General features: G+C 39.2%; 1 protein-coding gene across 8 annotated transcripts in view; it reads left to right on the plus strand.

Moving 5' to 3' along the window:
* Window positions 1-20539, plus strand: part of PRKAG2 (protein kinase AMP-activated non-catalytic subunit gamma 2) — a 215454-nt gene that overhangs the window by 181194 nt on the left and 13721 nt on the right. For all 8 annotated transcript variants that reach the window (XR_014503671.1, XR_014503672.1, XM_083406524.1 and 5 more), the window contains 3 exons: window positions 4374-4483; window positions 6263-6344; window positions 8793-8851. Coding sequence is in view for 6 of the 8 variants with exons in the window: in XM_083406524.1 (XP_083262650.1) it covers window positions 4374-4483; window positions 6263-6344; window positions 8793-8851 (251 nt within the window). In the remaining 2 variants the exon portion in view is untranslated. The remainder of the gene's footprint in view (window positions 1-4373; window positions 4484-6262; window positions 6345-8792; window positions 8852-20539) is intronic.

Raw genomic sequence — 20539 nt, forward strand, 5'->3', positions numbered from 1 at the left:
GATTGTAACTTTTAGCTCTGTAGAATTATTAAATGTCTTGCAGTAGGAAGGGAACAGTAACAGTTTCTTAAAGAAGTCTCATTTTTACTTTCTGCATATTGACAGTATTGGGCAGTTGAATTCCTGTCTGGAGGAAATCAGTATTTGATTTCAGTTGAAATGCTTGTTCTTCTAAAACATCCTCCTTGCAGATAGATACATAAGTATATCATATATGACATATATGAGAAAGGGAATGTTGAGTTACAAAGGGGTTTTACAAAAAAAATATTCTGTTTGACCCATATAGTAGGAGTACTTGGGATTATCAGATGGAAGATTTTTGTTGGGCGTGATTTTTATGTAGTGTAAGTAGTGGTTAAACGCCAGAAATTTGGATAATGAGATTATAGGTGTTGTTTGTAACCATATGAAAATACAAGTTGCAAATTAAATAAATTGGCATTTGTTAAACGTGGCTACAGTATTTCAAAAAAGATCAGATTTTGAAGGAGCAAGTGGAGGGAAGAGATAGCTGTTCTTTGGGTCATTAATAGCAAAACAATATTTAAGTAGCACTGAGCCAAAAATGCCTTCCCACTTCAAAAGCCATGAAAGTGGGTCAGCGTTTTTGGCTTGGTTCTAAACAAATGGATGCAGATTTACGATTGTAAGTAGTGGAAGCAGCAGCAGTAGCCTTCACGGGGAGTATTTAAAATAATTGTTCTTCCACTAGCTGCTGTACTACTCTGAATGATGATGCGTCAGGATATAGCATTGTTCTAGATGTAGTGCCCCCCCCCCCCCCCGCTGTATATCTTCCTGCAACAATTCCTCTGGAACAGTACTGCATCCAACTCCTTAAAAATAATCCTTTATCATTCTCTTCAAAAATGTTTAGAAGAGCTAGTTGTGTGGTGGGTGTTATGTTACAATTTGAAAGTGTGCTAATCTCTTTAAACACAGAGAGCCAGAACTTTTATATTTTTCTTCAATCCCTCCAGAGATGTTTTAAGTACACACTATCTGGCATCCCCTCCTACAGTATGGTGATACTGTATAATTTATACCGGATAACCTCTGTACCATTTTAAGTGCTATTTCCTAGTCACTAACTGAGATGGACCATGGGGATTTGTTCCATCTTGCCTGCCATTCCTGTTCCTCCAGCTTCAAATCCAGTTCTTGCTCCAGCATTATTTTAAGGCCTTCTGTGCCGTTCACTTGTGATTTCAGTAAGCTACTGGATAGTCTAAAATCAAACCCTTAATATAACTACTGCAGTGTTTCACCACACCTTCAAACTCTGAAAGTTTACATGTTACTGCCTCTCTAATACCTTTAGAGAAAAGTAGAGATCTGCCTCCACAGAAGCCATGGTACATGTAGTTTTTGTAGACTTGTCCTCCAATATGGGAACACAAAAAAGTAAAACATTCTCTTACAGTCCACAACCATCTTATATCGTAAGTTTAATTTTTGTGAAAAAAGAGGGGATGGAGCACCAAATAAATTAAAAGGGATAGGGCTGCTGCAAGTACAGCCACCTTTCTAAGCCAATAGTGGACTGCTGTTTGGAGAAAATTGTTGTGTATATGTGGGTTGTTTTGAAATTTATTATTGGAGTCCAAAAAGGCATGAAAGGGAAGACCCTATATCTGTTTAGATTGCATACAAACCCATTGTTTGTCTGTATCATCCATGATCATTGAAATAGCATGGTGAAGCTGATTTGCCAGGTAGTACAATTCAGGATTCTCACAAATCAGAAGGTTGGTGGTTCGAATCCCCGCGACGGGGTGAGCTCCCGTTGTTTGGTCCCAGCTCCTGCCCACCTAGCAGTTTGAAAGCCCATCAAAGTGCAAGTAGATAAATAGGTACCGCGGGAAGGTAAACGGCGTTTCAGTGCGCTGCTCTGGTTTCGCCAGAAGCGGCTTACTCATGCTGGCCACATCACCCTGAAGCTGTCTGCGGATAAACACCGGCTCCCTTGGCCTATAGAGCGAGATGAGCGCCGCAACCCCAGTCGTCTACAACTGGACCTAACGGTCAGGGGTACCTTTATCTTTACAATTCAGGATTCTCCAGCCCCACTCGTGATAGGCCACATAAAGAAACTTCTCTACATGGATTTTACATTGTTCAAAAGTAAAATAATTCCATCTATGTTGCCGTAGACATGATTGTACAGGCGATATTCATACTAGAAGAGCTTGAAAGGGGTATGTTAACTTGGGAAGAGTCACCATTTTAATTACCACTAATCTATCTAGTATTGTAAAGGTTTCTTTTCTCCAGCGTTTAAATATTGTGGTTAATAGTGAGCCAGTGCCAACTATAGTTGACTTTGAACAGTCTGTTCAAATTTATAGTGATAAATATACCTAGATATTTCAGTTTCACATAATGCATTCTAATATTCAACAAACTCTTGACTGATTTTTGTGTGTGAGGAGGGATATGAAAACATATTGCCTCAGTTTTTTGGAAATACACACCCTGTGACAGAGGCAAAGTTGGTTTCCATGGGTTTCGATGTAGTTAGCATAATATCATCCATGTACTTTCCGAAGATACAGTATCTTGGTTTAATATTTACCCCTGAAAGGTCTGCCGAGGTCCAGATTCTAATAAGAAAAGGAAGTGATGTCTTGTAAGCCAGGACTTGAGCAGATCTGGCACTGAAGTGGCTGCAGCTGTAACTATATCCATATGAGAGACGCAGCCTCTTCCAACTGCGTTTAGATTATCCACCTCCCAGAGCCTGCTAAACAATGCAGGGCATTGCAGGGAAGTTCAGCCGTAATAGCAAAAGGTTCTAGTCCCTAGTGTTAGAATAAGTAAAAATTGTAATAAAGGACAACCTTGCTTTGTCCCACATTTAATATCTATACTATTGGAGTTCAGATGATTAATATTAATATTGAGTAATATAAATGATGGCTTTAGATTAAGAATCAATGTTGATTTTATGTGTACATGGTTAGTCAAAAATATTGTGCAGTAGGATTCCACCTGCAATGGATCTTTATATGGCTGGGGTATAGCCACAATTTTAGATTCCAGCCATGTTTGTGGAAGGCAGCCCCTCCCAGATATTGACTAACTTGGCCATATCTAGAAGCAAACTGAAAAGGTTTTCCAGAATAAATAAAATATTCACAAATGTATTGAAAGGCAATTGCCAGTGTGGTGATTTCTGAATTACCTGATGTGAAGGTGGAGAAATAGTTTAATAACGGAATTATTCTAAGCTTAATTTGTAACCTTTTGACTTACTTTGTAAGCCACCTGAAGAAAATGTAAAGCATGATAGAAATGGGTAATTCTAACAATGGCTGACAGTTAACTTATATTGTCTCAAAGCATAGTGAAGTGGCTCCATCTCAACTCGCCCATTCTGGAGGAACCTTTGTGTGGCATGTTGGCATCCTCTAGAAGCCACTCATATTTTTTGCTCTCTTCTGCATTGTCGCCCCAAACCTGCAACAGCAATCTGATTTGGGACTTAATGCCATGAATATTTAAACACTGGGTTTTAAATATCGGTGCTGATTCAGGTGTAACATTAGGGCCGCTTTATGTATCATTTTTTCCAACATGGCAATAATTGTGCAATATGAAACCAGAGGTGCAAATCATAGCAAAGCTGAGGGAACCTTCAGGCAGGTGTTTATCACACTGGGAGTCCACTTGGGCTGTTTATGTGCCTAGTAGTCTGCTCTGAATTCTTATGCATGTATGAAGTACATGGTTCTGATTATATTTGTTAATATACTGAAACATATACCATAGAAAAGTGGCTGTCTCAACTTCCCATTAAAGGTGCACTGCTTACTTTCTTCTTATTTTTTCAAATTATTTTTATTAGTTTTGTAAATTAATACAAATCAAACCTATTTAATTTAATACAATTTTTAAAAATCAAGTTTCCCACTCCTGTTGCCAACATATGTCCTTCTCTTCTGTTGTTGCCACATCCTTTTTTCTTGAAATCCACTTAAAATCTTCGCTAGATGTAATCCATTCTCACCACTGCCACTGCCAATAAATCATCTTTAGAAACAATGTTCTTTTTAATTTCCTTTTCACATGTGTTGTCATTCAAATCAATATTCTCAGACCTGTTGTGGAGGAACATCTCACTGCTTACTCTCCAGGCATTCTGTTTTCTTGCTGGGGTTTGCCTTTCGTCAGGGAAGTGAACCTGCCTCATTCTGGAGCTCTGTACCCACTAAATTTGTTCATTGGTTTTTCTCATCAATAACTTTAAAAATTATGCCCAAGTTTATATGACTATTGCTGTAGAAATGTTGTTGAGAATTCCACTTTTTCCTTCCTTAAATTAGAATAGCATTCATATGGTTTTTTAAAAAACATTGTTTTTCTTACAGCTGTTGGCGAATCAGAAAGTGATATCTACATGCGATTCATGAGGTCACATAAGTGTTATGATATTGTTCCAACAAGCTCAAAGCTTGTGGTCTTTGACACTACACTACAGGTGAGTTGTCCATTTTCAGAATCTATTTCCTAACCATTAGTTGCCTTATTAATAATATACATGGGTTGTGGCCTGTGATACAGATGACCTTGTTTTCAGAATGCAATGCCTCAAAGACATTTTAAAAGTTTTTTTAAAAAATGTTCTTCCTCTTTGAATCAATAATTAGACATCAATCCTAATGACCAATGGAAGTTCCCTTCCTTTTAAATGGAAAAGGGTTAGTGACAAAGTGCCTTTGTGTGCTTGTGAAAATGGAACTATCAAATATGTTCTAAAATCATATGTTGAACAGATGCCTATCTTTTGTTTTATAAATTATATGGCATAAGGTTTCAAATACCTTGGTAAAGTAACTTTTAAGGACTGCATGCCAGTATTTACAAGTAAGCCCACTAAACTATAATTTTTATATACCTACCTAGGATCTGTCTGGATGAAGGTCATTTTAGAAATTTTTAAAATAAAAATGTCATAATGAAGCCAACACTTAGACTGTGAAGCTCTATATTAACATTTTTCACTGTAACATCATTTTAAAGTTGAAAAGGAGCACTGAATATAGCAGAATAGGAACAGAGAAACAGCATGGAACAGATTTTCTGAGAGACATATATTCTTCTAACATGACATTTTAATATAAATTAGCATTTCCAGTTGACACAAAATACAATCCTTCTATACTCATTGACTTTCAAAGTCACATTGAATTATTTACAATGAAAAGTATGTTACTAAAAATATATCCTTTTATAATGTAGTTGCATTATCTTCTTGTACCTGGTAGGTAAATAAATTAAGCTCGTGTCTTTGTTGATAGACAGATCTTTTTATACAATGCACGCTTTCATAAAGTTGGGAGGTCAACACTCAAACCTGAAGACCTATATAGAACAAAAGTATATTATTCTCCAGCTAGCCTGAAGGAAACCTAGTCTTCCATTCTTTACCATTTTTTCTCACGATTAAAGTCTTAACATGCCAGTGGATTCAGGTGACTTTTTTTTTTTTTTTTTTTTGCAGAAGAGCTAAGTTTGCATGTCATGCTAAGTCATAGTTGATTTTAAACACATTACCTTACCTCTGTACAATGCTGTGTGTGGCACAAACGAGCCACAACATGGCTTGTCATATTTCATACAAATGAATGGTAAGCTAGAAATAAGCCCATAACAAACATTTGAAACAAATTAGATTTGCATGATCTGATAAGCCATACAATAGCTTGCTTTGTGCTGCACATGGCACCCACCAGAGGTGGGGGGGCGTCACACAGTAGGCTAGGAGTCACATTCACGATTAAGCCATGTTTTAAAACAAAGTATGGCTTAGAAATGGATGGGGAACATTTTTTCAGTTGGGGAGCCAGATTCCTTTCTGGACAACCTCCCACAGGCCAGTGGTGGGTGGGGCCAGAGGCAAACACAAATGCAGCAATGAATGTGATTTTGTACAGGGCAGTGGGGGATATTCATTGGCTAATACTGCAGGTTTATTAGAAAATAAGTGTTTTCCATGTCCTTGAGTTTGGGAAGCTGCCAAGAACTAAATCACTGTTCCGGTTTGTACATACAAGTGTAATGCCAAATGGATAGAGAACAAGTGAGAGAGGTGTTTCAGTGTATCCATGTTGTTTCTTTAGGCTTGAAACTCATCCATACCTTTCTAGCAAATTGTAGCTGTCATGTCCTCCTCAGTATCAAGCTGTGTGATAAGATTTTTAAAAATAGCAATGCTCTACATCCTTTTTTAAAAATGCTGTTTTGTTTTGTCTTTCAGGTAAAGAAAGCTTTCTTTGCCTTGGTAGCAAATGGTGTCCGAGCAGCTCCTCTGTGGGAGAGTAAAAAACAAAGCTTTGTAGGTAAGACAATGTATATTAGTATAGAGTTTGGAGAGAGATATTTAATTCATCTCCACTATACAGTTGAATCAGATATAGTGGTGGGTTGTGGGGGGTTTTTGTGCTTTTGCATTCTCTTCGTTTTTTTATTTTATACTCATGAAATACCGTCCGTATCTGTTTCAGACATAACAGGAAGTCTCTGCTTTCCCACCTGTGTGGAGGCAATGGGGAAGCTCACTCAAATAGTGAGACACAGTGGTTTCCCATTATCTCTAACATGGGCTTCAAATCATAGAATAGGTGATGGAGAGGGTCTGCAACACTTAGTGCTTTTGTGGAGGAAGCTGAATTCTTGTTTTTTTTATACTGACATTTTAAACTGCTCGGAAATGGGATGCTTAGTGTATCATAAAAGCAGGGCTGGAAAAAATATTTTAAATTCCAAGGAGTCAGCATTGCTCTTTCAAGAGCCAAACATACAAAGAGCTGAAAAGGTGCAAGCAGCAATATTTCAGGTGCTTTTGAATTATCTTCAGCTTTTCCGAAGAGAGAGAAGTAATTTCCATTACAAGCAAATTCCTGTTGGCTTTATTTCTAAAATCCCATTTAATTTCCGTAACCCCCTCCCCCCAAAAAAAACATCTTTCTAGGCTTCATTTCCATGATAAATATGCAAGAATCTAATCTGTAGCAAGACACTACTAGTTCTGACTGTGTCTTTAGTGAACACCATTGCATGGCTGTGTCCAGTCTTTTTAAACACATGGAGCCCTCCAGACCGTTGCTGCTTGAAAAATATCTCTGATTTTAAAAACTCTTGTATACCTGCCAGCAGAATGGTAATAAAATCCATGCCTGGACTTGTACTTCTCTCATGCATAAAGACATGAAATTACATACCTAAGAAGAGGATGCAAACGTGATTTTTAATTTTTTTTCCAAAAAAAAAATCCCATTGTACTGTTGCCTCTCCCCTGCCGCCTTGGGGAATATTCAGTTGGAATGCCAAACTATAGCTTGACATTATGAGAACACACCTCATACTTTTATGCTCCCTTCTGTGCCAAGATTAGAATTTTCCAGTCACTGCCAGTTGGTCTGAACCTGGTAAGCTAATGTTTATAGCAGGTAGCCACTGTGGTACCCTCCAAAAGTTGTTAGATTCCCTGCTGGACTAGCACTGGCAGGGAATTGAACCAAAAAGTGTAAGCCCGGGGTCACCAACCAGTGGGCAAATTTGGAATTTAGAGAGAGGACCATATACACCAGTTTTAAAATGCTTACCGTGAAGATGACATAACAGAAAATGACTGCTATGGGCATAATGGCTTCACATCTTAAAGAGCAAAAGAGAGAGAGGACCACAAAATGGTGCTGACAAGCTTTCCCATCAGCTGCCCCATCAGTGAGAGTGGGAAGCACCTATACTGGCCACAGCTATGCTTGCTCACAGTGAAGCTCTTTGCAGCTCCTGATGGAAGCGTGGGCATCCATTCCTGGCATCCAATGAAATGTGGTCATGTTGAAGGGTGTGTTCAGTTTAGGGGAGGCTGAGCGAGTGTAAACAAGAATTAACTAGAAAGAGCAAACACTCTCCTGCATCAGATTTTTGAAAGGAAACTTCCTGAGACCTTTTGAAAATAACATAGGGAGGTACTGGTTGGCAACCACTGGTGTAAATTACGGATTGGATTGCTCTTACTGTTTTAAAGCAGCTAGTAGGTGCAATAGCAACGGAGCCAAAGAATTTTGCTTCTTCCCGGATTTCTTGCATATAAAAATGCTAACATGTTCCGTATGTTCTAGCTGTAATAGTAGTTCCTTTCCATCAGAAACTCAGCCTGCAGTCTGACTGCATCTCACCAGAAGTTTCTACAGTATTTTTTACAGTAGGCCTATGGCTACAGTTTTGTTCGGCCTACTTGTGTATAACTAAGTTGCCAAGCTCTTAACTTTCTGGATTCAGTTTATTCACCAAGTTCTATAAACACTCATTCCTGACCATTGGCCATGCTGGCTGAGGCTGATGGGAGTTGTAGTTAAACATCACATTGGCTACTTCTCGTTTATAATTTACCAGAAAATGGAATCATCCAATCTTGGCATACAAGGGAAGGAGTAAGCGTGGAAGGTTGAGGTTCCTGATCATATACCAAACAACAGTTAGGAGCTGTTTAGTGAGGACATTTTGCTAGAGTTGTGTGACAAAATAGATCTTACCTGTTTTACAGATGTGAAATGCTATGTTCATTTATTATGTGGGAATTATGTTTCTGCAGCTCTGGTGGTTCTTCTAAAAGGCGGGCAGTGTCGTGTACACTCATATTTCCAAGCTACACTAGGAATTTTTTTTAGGAACTTTTATCAATTAGGGATGCAATATTTAATTTATTTTAACTTGTTAATTAAAAATTGTGTCTAAATATGATCTAAATCTTTATTTTGCATTGTTTTCTCTTGTTACAGGAATGTTAACTATTACAGATTTCATTAATATACTGCATAGATACTATAAGTCTCCAATGGTAGGTACAACCTCATAAATACAATTATCATTAGTGAGTATCCCTGAAATAAAAGCATTGATAACAATGTATTTGATAATAATTTTTTTTGTAATTGGATGGGTGGTTGAAAGAATGCTGCCTTTTGAAGAGGAAGGAAAGTTTTGCTGCTAGATTCTGAATGGTACATGTGAATTTAAGATTCCCACCTTTTCTGTAGACATTTGGGCAAAGGTTTCTTTATCTTATATCACTTATTAGTTATTGAATAAGAGGATAAGAACCGTTATTCCTGTTTTCATATCAAACTTGATACTTTAAATTAGTGTTTCCTGAACTTGGGTCTCCAGCTGTTTTTGGACTACAATTTCCATCATCCCTGATCACCGGTCATGCTAGCTAGGGATGATGGGAGTTGTAGTTAAAAAACAGCTGGAAACCCAAGTTTGGGAAACATCACTTTAGATAATGGGTAGGCAAACTAAGGCCTGGGGGCCAGATCTGGCCCAATCACCTTCTAAATCTGGTCCGCGGATGGTCCGGGAATCAGCGTATTTTTACATGAGTAGAATGTGTCCTTTTATTAAAAATGCATCTCTAGCTTATTTGTGGGGCCTGGCTGGTGCTTTTACATGAGTGGAATGTGCTTTTATTTAAAATGCATATGTGGGTTATTTGTGGGGCATAGGAATTCATTCATTCCCCCCCCCCCCCAAAAAAATATAGTCCCCTCCCCACAAGGTCTGAGGGACAGTGGACCAGCCCCCTGCTGAAAAAGTTTGCTGACCCCTGCTTTAGATAATTGCACGTCTCTGATACTGAAGGAGTTTGTTTTTTATTTCTCTGGTGCATGGCTTAACCATGATAGTTATAAAATGATATGCACAAACCAATATAAAAAGCAGAAATAACATGGATGTAACACAAAGTATGAAGGGACGCGGGTGGCGCTGTGGGTAAAAGCCTCAGTGCCTAGGGCTTGCCGATCGAAAGGTCGGCGGTTCGAATCCCCGCAGCGGGGTGCGCTCCCGTTGTTCGGTCCCAGCGCCTGCCAACCTAGCAGTTCGAAAGCACTCCCGGGTGCAAGTAGATAAATAGGGACCGCTTACTGGCGGGAAGGTAAATGGCGTTTCCGTGTGCGGCTCTGGCTCGCCAGAGCAGTGATGTCACGCTGGCCACGTGACCCAGAAGTGTCTGCGGACAGCACTGGCCCCCGGCCTCTTGAGTGAGATGAGCGCACAACCCTAGAGTCTGTCAAGACTGGCCCGTACGGGCAGGGGTACCTTTACCTTTTTTAACACAAAGTATGCGGAAAATATGCACAATGGGATGGAACCAGTGTGGTTTAGCACATGGAATAAGTGTTGGACTGCAGATACCTTGATTCAAAGGCTGGTTTAACTGTGAAAATAACTGGTTGTCCTGGGGCAAGACATTCTCGGGCACTAGGTTTGTTGTAAGACTGAAATGAGCCAAGCCCTCCACAGTTTCATAATATGAAGTTAGGACACAAATTTATACACAGAGATCCCACTTATCCACCTGCTCATTATCCAAAAATTTCACTTATCTGAACATAGTTATACTCAAACCTCACTACATACAAAGCTGATTGATATCCAAACAACTGGAGTTTGCCCACTTCCTTCCTTCCTTTTTGCTTTGTTGATCTGCAGCAGACATTTTCGGACAGAAACCATGGAGAGAGGGAGGAAGGAGAGAGAGTGGACAAATTAATTTTGTCTTTGTCTCTTTTTGCCGGATTGGCTGCAGCCCTTTTATGAAGAAACGTGGTGGGAGAGGGGAGAGAGATCATGGGTTAGAAATGTTCACATAGGAAATAATGGAAATCACCAGTTTGTTATGCAAACCCTTTCCTAATGAATAATTTCCTGGGTACACATTGTGTTTGGTAAGTGGGAACTGCATGTAGTTGTATAGGCATGCAGCTGGGATCCAGGATGTGTCTGCTACATAGCAATCGTGATTGGTATCCAGCCTGTTAGTTCCTGTTGTTCGTTTCAGCCTAGCAGCTTTATCTGAACATGCCAACTGTTCCAATTTGAAACTCTTCTGCCTTGCATACAAGGTTGAAATGTACTTTCCTATGTGCTTTAATGCCAGTAAGTTCCAGTTCTCCCTTCAGTCAATCACAGAGCATATTGTTGGAACCATATAAATTCAGTTATAGGGGGGAAACCCTTTTGGTGCACTTTTAAGGAGAAGAACTTCCTTTATTAGTTTTTTTCAGGAAATAATCAAGTTGTGCAAGGAGAGGAAACAGCTGACCATTTGGTAGTTAAATCTGATCTGCTACTTGTCTTTCCCTGTGTACCTGATGCATTTTGTTGGAACAGAGACAGTGAAAATGTTTAAAGAAAAATTTAGATTTCTTTCACCTGGGAGTATACAGCCTGATCCTAAAGATATATATCGCTGGAATGGTGCACAGACACAGTGGGTCAAATGCTTCCTTTTATGATTCCTGTCAGCCATGACACACAGTTGTCTATGTATCCAGCTCTCCCAATACTGGCTTGGCTAGGGAAACCCCCTGTTAATTAACAATCCTGTACCAAGGAGAAAGTGGAGTTTTGGGGAATTCTCACCCAGCCTAAGGTCAGGCAAATCTTATCAGATTTGGACACAATGGGAATGAGTATGAAACAGAGCTTTGGAAACTCTAGGGTTTGGCAAGGAGCCTGAAAAGGAACTGGAACTGGATTTCCATTGAATTAAACCTGCTAAATCTTTGGCTGCAGGGCTCCATTTATAACAGATACCTATTACTTGTCAGGTGCTTAGATTTCGACTGATTCCAAGGATGTTGCATATGTTAATTGTCCCCAGTCCTTGCTTCGGTCTTTAGCTTTCTTCACTGTTTCTGTGCCACAAAACAGCTGTCCACAACTAATCTATGGCCCTTCTCCTGCGGAGGTGATAAGGCTGTACTACTTTAGACTGCAGTTTGGAGGCTCTCTCTGCTGAATATTCCTCCCTACACATTTAGAAATCTAGATGTTAGGGAGAAGAGTTCTATTTTGCTATGTGGATGAAATTTTATGGATGGAGCGCCCCCAAGCAATCTCGGTGCTATAGCCCAAAATAAATTTACCACCTTAGTTAAAAACTATGCTGGTCAAATGGTGACTTATCACCAGGATAGTGCTGACCTATGCATTTCTGTTGCGCTGATGTAGCTGTTCTACTGTGACCAAAAGCATCATAGTGATTTATTGAATTTAGGTAACAGTTGCCTGTAGCTCTTCAACAATGCTGGTTTTTTGCTTGTAACATTGCTTCAATCACATTTTCCCCATTTTGGCTTAGTATGTCTAGAACACATGGTGTAAACATGTTACCGTCCAGGTTTTGTGGACTGCATCAGCCCCAGCCAGCATCCACAGTAGTCTGGGATGTTGGGAGTTTTGGTTCACACTCACTGCAAGGCACTAAGTTGGCTATTTCTGGCTGAGGGAATGTTTGTTGTTAGTAATCCTTCAGTTGCTAAACAAAGCCAACAAGTTATTTGACATTGAAGTTTGCCATTGTTCAAAAAGGAATAACAGCAATAAAGAATTTATTATATTTGAATAGTTGAAAAGGCTACTCTGTAAAGCACCTATTAATTGTAGGTTTGTTTGTTTTTAATTCGTTGCAGCAGGAGAAGCAAAAGTTCTTTATTTTTGCATAAATGACCGTCAGACATTTAACTCACTGAAAATAGTCTTGCTCTGTCAGTTACTGAAACCATAAATTCACTAAATAGTGAATGGAATTAATCATGATGTAAATATAATTAATTTGGCGCAGTTCAAACAATCCTTCATATAATGGTTTGGAGGATCAGGCATACACTGCAGGCATACATTTGCCCTTTTTGCTTACTCTCCTCCATTTCTGGTTTTCTGTAATCTGAATTGGGTAAATAATTGAATAGAGGCAACCAGAAAATGGAGGAGGGAATCCACAAAGAGGAAACGTATGAGCCTGTGGCATGTTCCTAATCCACCAAACCTTGAATGGGCCATTATGTTTGACACAGTGGATAGATGTGATGAGAGATGAAATGCAACTTTGTGAATTTTAAGTGTAAACTTAGCACTATATCTTTTTGCACTTTGAAAACCATAATTTCAATTTCACAATTATTAGATGGGTGCATTTTGTAACTTTAACTTCCTAGAAACCATACTTACTTCCTCTCCAGAGTTATTGTCCCCTTCCCTTCCTTGTTTTTCATGCTACATATTCACAACCATGTTCATTGATGATCCCAGCTCAAATATGAATACAGCTTCCATTTTACAAAGGATGCCTAGTTTGCATTGTTGAAGTGAATTTCAAGAAGAAGAAAAAAGGAGTAACATCTGGAGAGTGAAGGAAAGGGAGCACCATTAATGAGCATTATTTGCAAACCATGGTCTGTAGAGGAGCCAGGAATTTTAAATTAGCACTGCAGCATTTTCAGCATCAAATAAGGGAGTGTTCATTTTTGTAAGGCAATAAAATCCAGCTGTACCACTGCTGTAAGAGTTGCATGCATTCCAATAGCTTATAAGCGTTTTCCATATTTGCTGATGTGTATGGATTCAGGGTTTTTTTACTCCATCATGAGGAAAGTTGGAGTATTGTAAGTAGAGTTTCTATTTTGCATTAGAGTGCCAAGCACCCATGCCAAGGGATTTCTGTACAAAGTTCAAGTTCTTTCCATTGCTACAAACATTCCTGCCATTACTCAAATCATTACTGTTGCAGTAATGTCAACAAGTCAAACTCTATATACCAAAATTGGTACTTGGTTTTTAAAGGGTGCTGCAAAGATCCATTCCCTTTAAAGAAGATTTCTTAGGCAGAGAAAATGAAAGACGCTTCTTAACTCTTGTGGCTTGCATTCTTTAGAGCCCAGTCTAAAATTCAACATTCAAGAGCTCTTTTAACCCGAACTTCTGAATTATTGAAGCATGGTGCCATAGTGTCAGGAGATGGCAAAGTTGTAATTCACCCTCCCGCCTCTGCTAATGTTATTTGGGAACTGCAGGGAAAGATGCGGAACTCAAAAGTGTAACATTCTGGAATCTCCAGTTCTTTTGCTCCTCCTGTTATCTTGGGGTCTGGTAGCAATTTTATGCCAGGGTAGGGATGATACAGTGGATCTGCATATGTATGTTAGTGCAAAATGAGTGTGCAGAGAGGGCCTTTACCACACACAAGTGTATAAGATTCTACAATGATATGCCAGTATAACTTTGAAGATTCATTTGCACATCTTGGACAAGCACACACGACACTACTGGGCATGTGTTGCAATCTCCTTCCCTTCCCTTATTAGTGTTAACTATGTTGCAGCATTTTGTCTGCACTAGCATTAACTGTAGTTAGCTTTGAAATTAGGATTTCTACCTGACATGGAAAACTGCTTAGTTTAACGCAGATGTAATGCTGCAGTATGGGGAACACTAACCAAGGAAGGGTGGAAGTTTCCGAGCCTGTGGAATGCTCCCGATTGCCTAATCGAATATGACAAATCAAAAGTGGCATTTTCAAACTTACTTTTAAAGTAAGTGTCTTGTAAAGAATGCATGTAGCTACCCATAAACTGTACACAGCTAGTGATAGGGATAAGGGGCTGCTGCTGACACTCAAGTTATGATGTAATCTTAATCTACACAAGAAAATGGAAGATGCCCAACTTTTCTGCTTCAGCAAGATTTTTTTCATTATTTTCTTGACAGCGGAATGAATATATTTTGTTAGCAATGCATTCTATACCTGGTTATTTCAACCACTTTTCAGCCAAGTGCTCTCATTAGTTTTATCAGTGTAGGAAAATATAATTTCATTTTCCAAACATGCAGATGAGAAACTTGTTCATCCCAGTGCTGGTGTTAGCAATTAGTATTTTCCCACCAGCCTTAATTCCTGTTTGCTGTAATGTGCTTGCAACAGAGCATAAGAAAATGATTCAAATTAGAATGTAATTGTCAATTCCAGTGGCTGTGTATGCAGAAAATCTAAGTATTTGTTCAGGATTTTGGTTTAGTTTCCAATTTGTCAGGACTTCCGGTCGGCGCCAGCGCTTAATGGCGGTCCTTGCCTCGAGCTCCGAGGCAGGACTGCTCTGTGAGTTCGGGTCTGACCCGCTACGGCGAGCGGGGGACCCCTAAAATCACAGGCGCTGAAGCCTGTGAACAAGGAGACTCGGCGGGCACCTTTTGCGCCCCCCGGTATTGCGAAAGAGCCTTTTTAAAGGCTCCGTAGCGGCATCGGGTGTGAGCGCGGTGCTGAGAGTCGCAACCCAGCTCGCAGAGTGAAGCCGCGTCGCCATAAGCGGAGAGCGTCGATTCCTTCCTGAAAAGAAAATTCGGACTGAACACCCGTGAGTAAGAGCGGAAAAAAGACGGTACAACAAAATTTTAAAAAATTTGGCTGAAAACGGGACGGCATAAAATAAGGAAGTCTGCCCCCCCCGGACTGCAGAAATCTAAAGCAACGTCAGACCTCGCTGCAGTTGCAAGAAAGTTACAGTTGAACTTTTAACCCTGACCTGTCAAATGTATCCTTCCCCCCCGATCGGCAAGAGAAGGGGGGGAAAGACAGTCTTGTGAAGATACTCTTAATTTGAAAAGGAAACAAGGTTTCCCATCGCCCTGACTCCCCCGGGACGACCTGCCAGGAGTGAACACCGGGAGGAATGGGTCTTTTAAGAGCATCATTAAAAAGTCGGAAAGTTGGATAAAGTTGTAGAACTTGAAGGGGACTTTATTAGTGAAACTGATTAATTAAATCCATCAGAGGAAAAGTGTTTTTAATAACTTTAATGGCGGACTTCGGACTTTTCACATTTGGCTTCCTGTTTCTTTGTTTCCCCGAATTTGGACATTGTTAATTGCTCCCTCTTGAGGATCAAGAGGGGAAAAGTGTGACTAACAGTGGGATTTTCCATCGCGAGTTTTTCCTGTGAGAACGACCTTGGGACATGAGCGGCACAGCTGAGGAGATAAGAACCAGATCTAAAACTAAGGTAACACAAAAGAAAAGAGCCTCAATTTCTGGCCAAACAGTGCCGGCACCAGAAAGCTCAACAGCTGCATCAATGGATTCTATGACACAGGCACTACTGAAAATTAATCAATCCCTTGAGGCTTTAACAAAGCAATCCACAGAAAATACAAAAAAATTGACAGAATTGACAGTGAGACTGGACTTGAATACTACATCTGTGACAACTAATACGGAATCTATTAATAGACTGATTCAGGAATCTACAGAAACTAGGAAAATTGCTACGAGTGCGAAGGCAATTGCAGAAGAGACACAGGGGAAACTTGCGCCGATTGAGAAAAAAGTGAATGAGCATGAGGCAGCTCTCTCCCTATTGGAATTACAGAGGAAAGAACGAAATTTGAAACTAAGGCAAGTTCCAGAGAACGAAGGGGACGACCTGAAGGAATTCCTCACAGAGGCAATTTTGGAAAATTGGCGAGAGGATTTGGAAGATGATGAAATAGAAATAACAACGGCTTTCAGACTTGGCAGAAAACAAGTTAAAAGGGCAAGGGATTGTCTGATTACCCTAAGAACCAAGCAGGAGAGAGATAAGATATTGAACCTGCATTACCAAAAAGCTTTGGTCATTGAGAACACTCAAGCTCTGATTTTTAAAGATATTCCTAGATACATCTTGGAAGTGAGAACCTTTTATAGAGATCTTGCCAATTTGCTGAGGAAAAATTACATACCTTTCAGGTGGGAGTTCCCACAGGGATTGTCCTTTAACTATAAAGGGAAGAAGGTGAGAATAAGAACAGTACAGGAGAAAGAAGATTTCTTGGAGAGAAATTTGGAGGACCTGCAGAAAGGAACGGCACAAGGACTAACAGCAGAAGGGGGAGAACCAGTGGATATAGCAAACTTATCATACGGCCTACCACAATCAACAACTGAAGAAGAAGACAAACTTGGGGCAGTCGGAGGGACAAACGCTTAATAATCAAGATGTCACTGCAACTTCTTAGTTGGAATTGTAATGGTTTGAACCATCCCCGAAAAAGACGTCAAGTTTTTCATATCTTGAAAAAAGAGCAATTGGATTTGATATGTCTACAGGAAACTCATATAATCAGGACACATAGAAAATTGCTCGTGAATAAAAGATTAGGACAAGAATTTATATCTTCTGACAAAGTCAAAAAGAGAGGAGTTGTGATTTATGCAAAAGAAAAATTGGATCCAAAAATCAAATTTAAAGATGAAGAAGGAAGATATTTGGCAATTGAAGTACAGATTCAAGGAGAAAAGTATTTGGTTGTTGGAGTATACGCGCCAAATGACGGGAAGGCAGAATTTTTTAAGAAGTTGCATGGGACTTTGATGGACTATCTCGACTGCAAAATAATAATGATGGGGGACATGAATGGAGTGGTCTCTACAAATATGGATAAAGCACAAAGACAAATGATCTCTAAAGAAGGTAGATTACCAAAGATCTTTTTTGAGATGACAGAAAATATGGACCTAATAGATATTTGGAGGACTAGAAACCCTCTCGAAAGAGAGGGAACTTTTTTCTCGGAATCTAAAATGACATGGACAAGAATCGACCAAATCTGGGTATCTAGTGTGATGGCTGCAAAGATAAAAAAAGTGGAAATCTGCCCAAAAACCTGCTCCGACCATAACGCAGTGAAGATGGAAATGAAATTGACAACAACTGGATCCTTTAGGTGGAGAATGAATGACTTCCTATTTAGAGATGAACAAATTTGTGAAAAGGCCCTAAGGACATTGAAAGATTATTTTGAGATTAACTTAAGAACAAAAGTTGAAAAAAGAATAATTTGGGACGCAAGTAAAGCCGTGATGCGAGGCTTCCTGATACAACAGAATTCAATTAAGAAGAAAAAACAAAATGAAAGGAAAAGTAGAATTCTGGAAAAGATGAAGGAAGGAGAAAAGAAATTGAGGTCCAATCCAAAGTCTCATGAAATATTGAGAGAAATAAAATATTATCAGATGCAGTATATGGAACTTACAAACCAAGAGATAGAATGGAAAATTAAACAAATGAGACAGAGGACATTTGAATCAGCAGATAAATGTGGGAAGCTTCTTGCATGGCAATTGAAAAAAAGACAGAAACTGAACACTGTTACTTGTCTGGAGGAGGATGGAAGGAGTATATGTAAGCCGAATGAGATAAGTAACTGTTTTCAAAGTTATTTCAGGAAATTATATTCACAAGGGCCTGTGAAGGAACAAGAGATAGATGAATTTCTGGAAAATTATGGACTACCAAAAATCTCGGAACAGAACAGGCTGATTTTGAATCAAAAAATAACAGAACAAGAAATAGAGGAAGCCATTCAAAAGACACAATTGGGAAAATCTCCAGGACCAGATGGCCTGACGGCTAAATATTACAAGGTTTTGAAAGACTGTCTAGTACAACCATTGAAAGAAGTATGCAATGAGATACTGGAAGGGAAGGGGGCACCTGAATCGTGGAGAGAGGCTTTTATATCACTTATACCAAAAACTGAGACTGAAAAGAACCAGGTTAAAAACTACCGCCCGATCTCACTTTTAAATGTGGATTACAAAATATTTGCAGACATTTTAGCAAAAAGACTTAAGAAAGTGTTGATAGGTGAGATTCATAAAGATCAAGCTGGCTTTCTCCCGGGAAGACACATGTCGGACAATGTAAGGAATATAATTGACATTGTGGAGTTATTGGAAACAAACATTAATAGAAAAGCAGTATTGATTTTTGTGGACGCGGAGAAAGCCTTTGACAACATTTGTTGGAGCTTTATGAAAAAGAATCTCCAGGGGATGGGGGTAGGCCAAGGGTTTGAAAATGGTATAAGTGCAATATATTCTAAACAGAAGGCAAAACTAATTGTGAATAATGTGGTAACTGAAGAGATAGCTATAGAGAAAGGAACACGACAAGGATGCCCCATTTCTCCCTTACTTTTTATTTCAGTCTTGGAGATATTGTTAAACATGATTAGAAAGGACCAGTTGGTAAAAGGAATTCAGTTCGGAGCGAAAGAGTATAAGTTAAGAGCATTTGCAGATGACTTAGTCTTAACATTACAGCAGCCGAACACTAGTACAAAAAGAGTTTTAGAACTGATAGAAATATTTGGTCAAGTTGCAGGATTTAAATTGAATAAACAAAAAACTAAAGTGCTGGAGAAAAATCTAACAAATGAGGAAAAAGAGGCATTCCAAAAAGAAACTGGTTTGGGGTTAGCAAAAAAAGTTAAATATTTGGGGGTAAATCTGACATCGAAAAACGTGAATCTATTTAAAGACAACTATGATAAATGTTGGTCAGAAGTTAAGAAAGATCTAGACACATGGTCAGGATTGAAACTTTCTCTGTTAGGAAGAATCGCCGTTATCAAAATGAATGTATTGCCTAGAATGTTATTTTTGTTTCAGACTTTACAAATAATAGACAAGATGGATTGTTTCAAGAGGTGGCAGAAAGACATATCCAAGTTTGTCTGGCAGGGCAAAAAGCCTAGAATAAAATTTAAGATTTTAACAGATGCTAAAGATAGAGGAGGCTTTGCCCTGCCAGACTTAAAACTGTACTATGAATCAGCAGCATTCTGCTGGTTGAAAGAATGGCTGCGCCTCGAGAATGCAGACATCTTGGATCTTGAAGGATTTGATAATAGATTTGGTTGGCATGCATATCTATGGTATGATAAGGTAAAATCTCATAAAGGTTTCAAAAATCATGTTGTCAGGAAAGCTTTGTACAATGTTTGGATTCGATATAAAGATTTACTTGAAAGTAAAACCCCCAGGTGGTTGTCACCTATGGAAGCCAAAGAGGTGAAAAAATTGAATATGGGGCCACATTGGCCTAAATATTCTGAAATTATAGTACAGGATGGTGAACAACTGAAACTGAAAAGTTTTGAGGAGTTGAAAGACAAGGTGAGAGATTGGCTACATTATAGACAAATAAATGAAGCATTTAAACAGGACAGAAAGATAGGCTTCCAGATGGAGAGATCCAAACTAGAAACAGAATTGTTAGAACCCAATACTAAAAACCTATCAAGGATGTATAATTTGTTGCTGAAGTGGAATACTCAAGATGAAATGGTGAAGTCTAGTATGATTAAATGGGCACAAGATATTGGACATGATATTGAGCTTGCTGACTGGGAGCAGTTGTGCACCACTGGTGTTAAATTTACGGCATGTAATGCCTTAAGAGAAAACATTATGAAAATGATCTACAGGTGGTACATGACTCCTGCTAAGTTAGCGAAGATCTATCATTTGCCCAGTAACAAATGCTGGAAATGTAATGAAACTGAGGGAACCTTCTTTCACCTTTGGTGGACCTGCCCGAAGATTAAGGCATTCTGGGAAATGATCTATAATGAAATTAAGAAAGTTCTCAAGAGAACCTTTTTCAAGAAACCAGAAGCTTTTCTCTTGGGCATGGTGGGCCAAATGGTGTCAAGGAAGGACAAGACATTTTTTATGTACGCCACAACAGCAGCAAGAATTCTCCTAGCAAAGTATTGGAAAACGCAAGAACTACCCACGCTGGAAGAATGGCAGTCGAAGGTGATCGATTATATGGGATTGGCGGAGATGACTGGCAGAATTCGAGACCGGGGGAAGGAGGCGGTGGAAGAAGATTGGAGTAAATTTAAAGAATATCTTAAA

Source organism: Podarcis tiliguerta (assembly GCF_965153285.1).
Source record: "Podarcis tiliguerta genome assembly, chromosome: 12".
Lineage (NCBI taxonomy): Eukaryota > Metazoa > Chordata > Lepidosauria > Squamata > Lacertidae > Podarcis > Podarcis tiliguerta.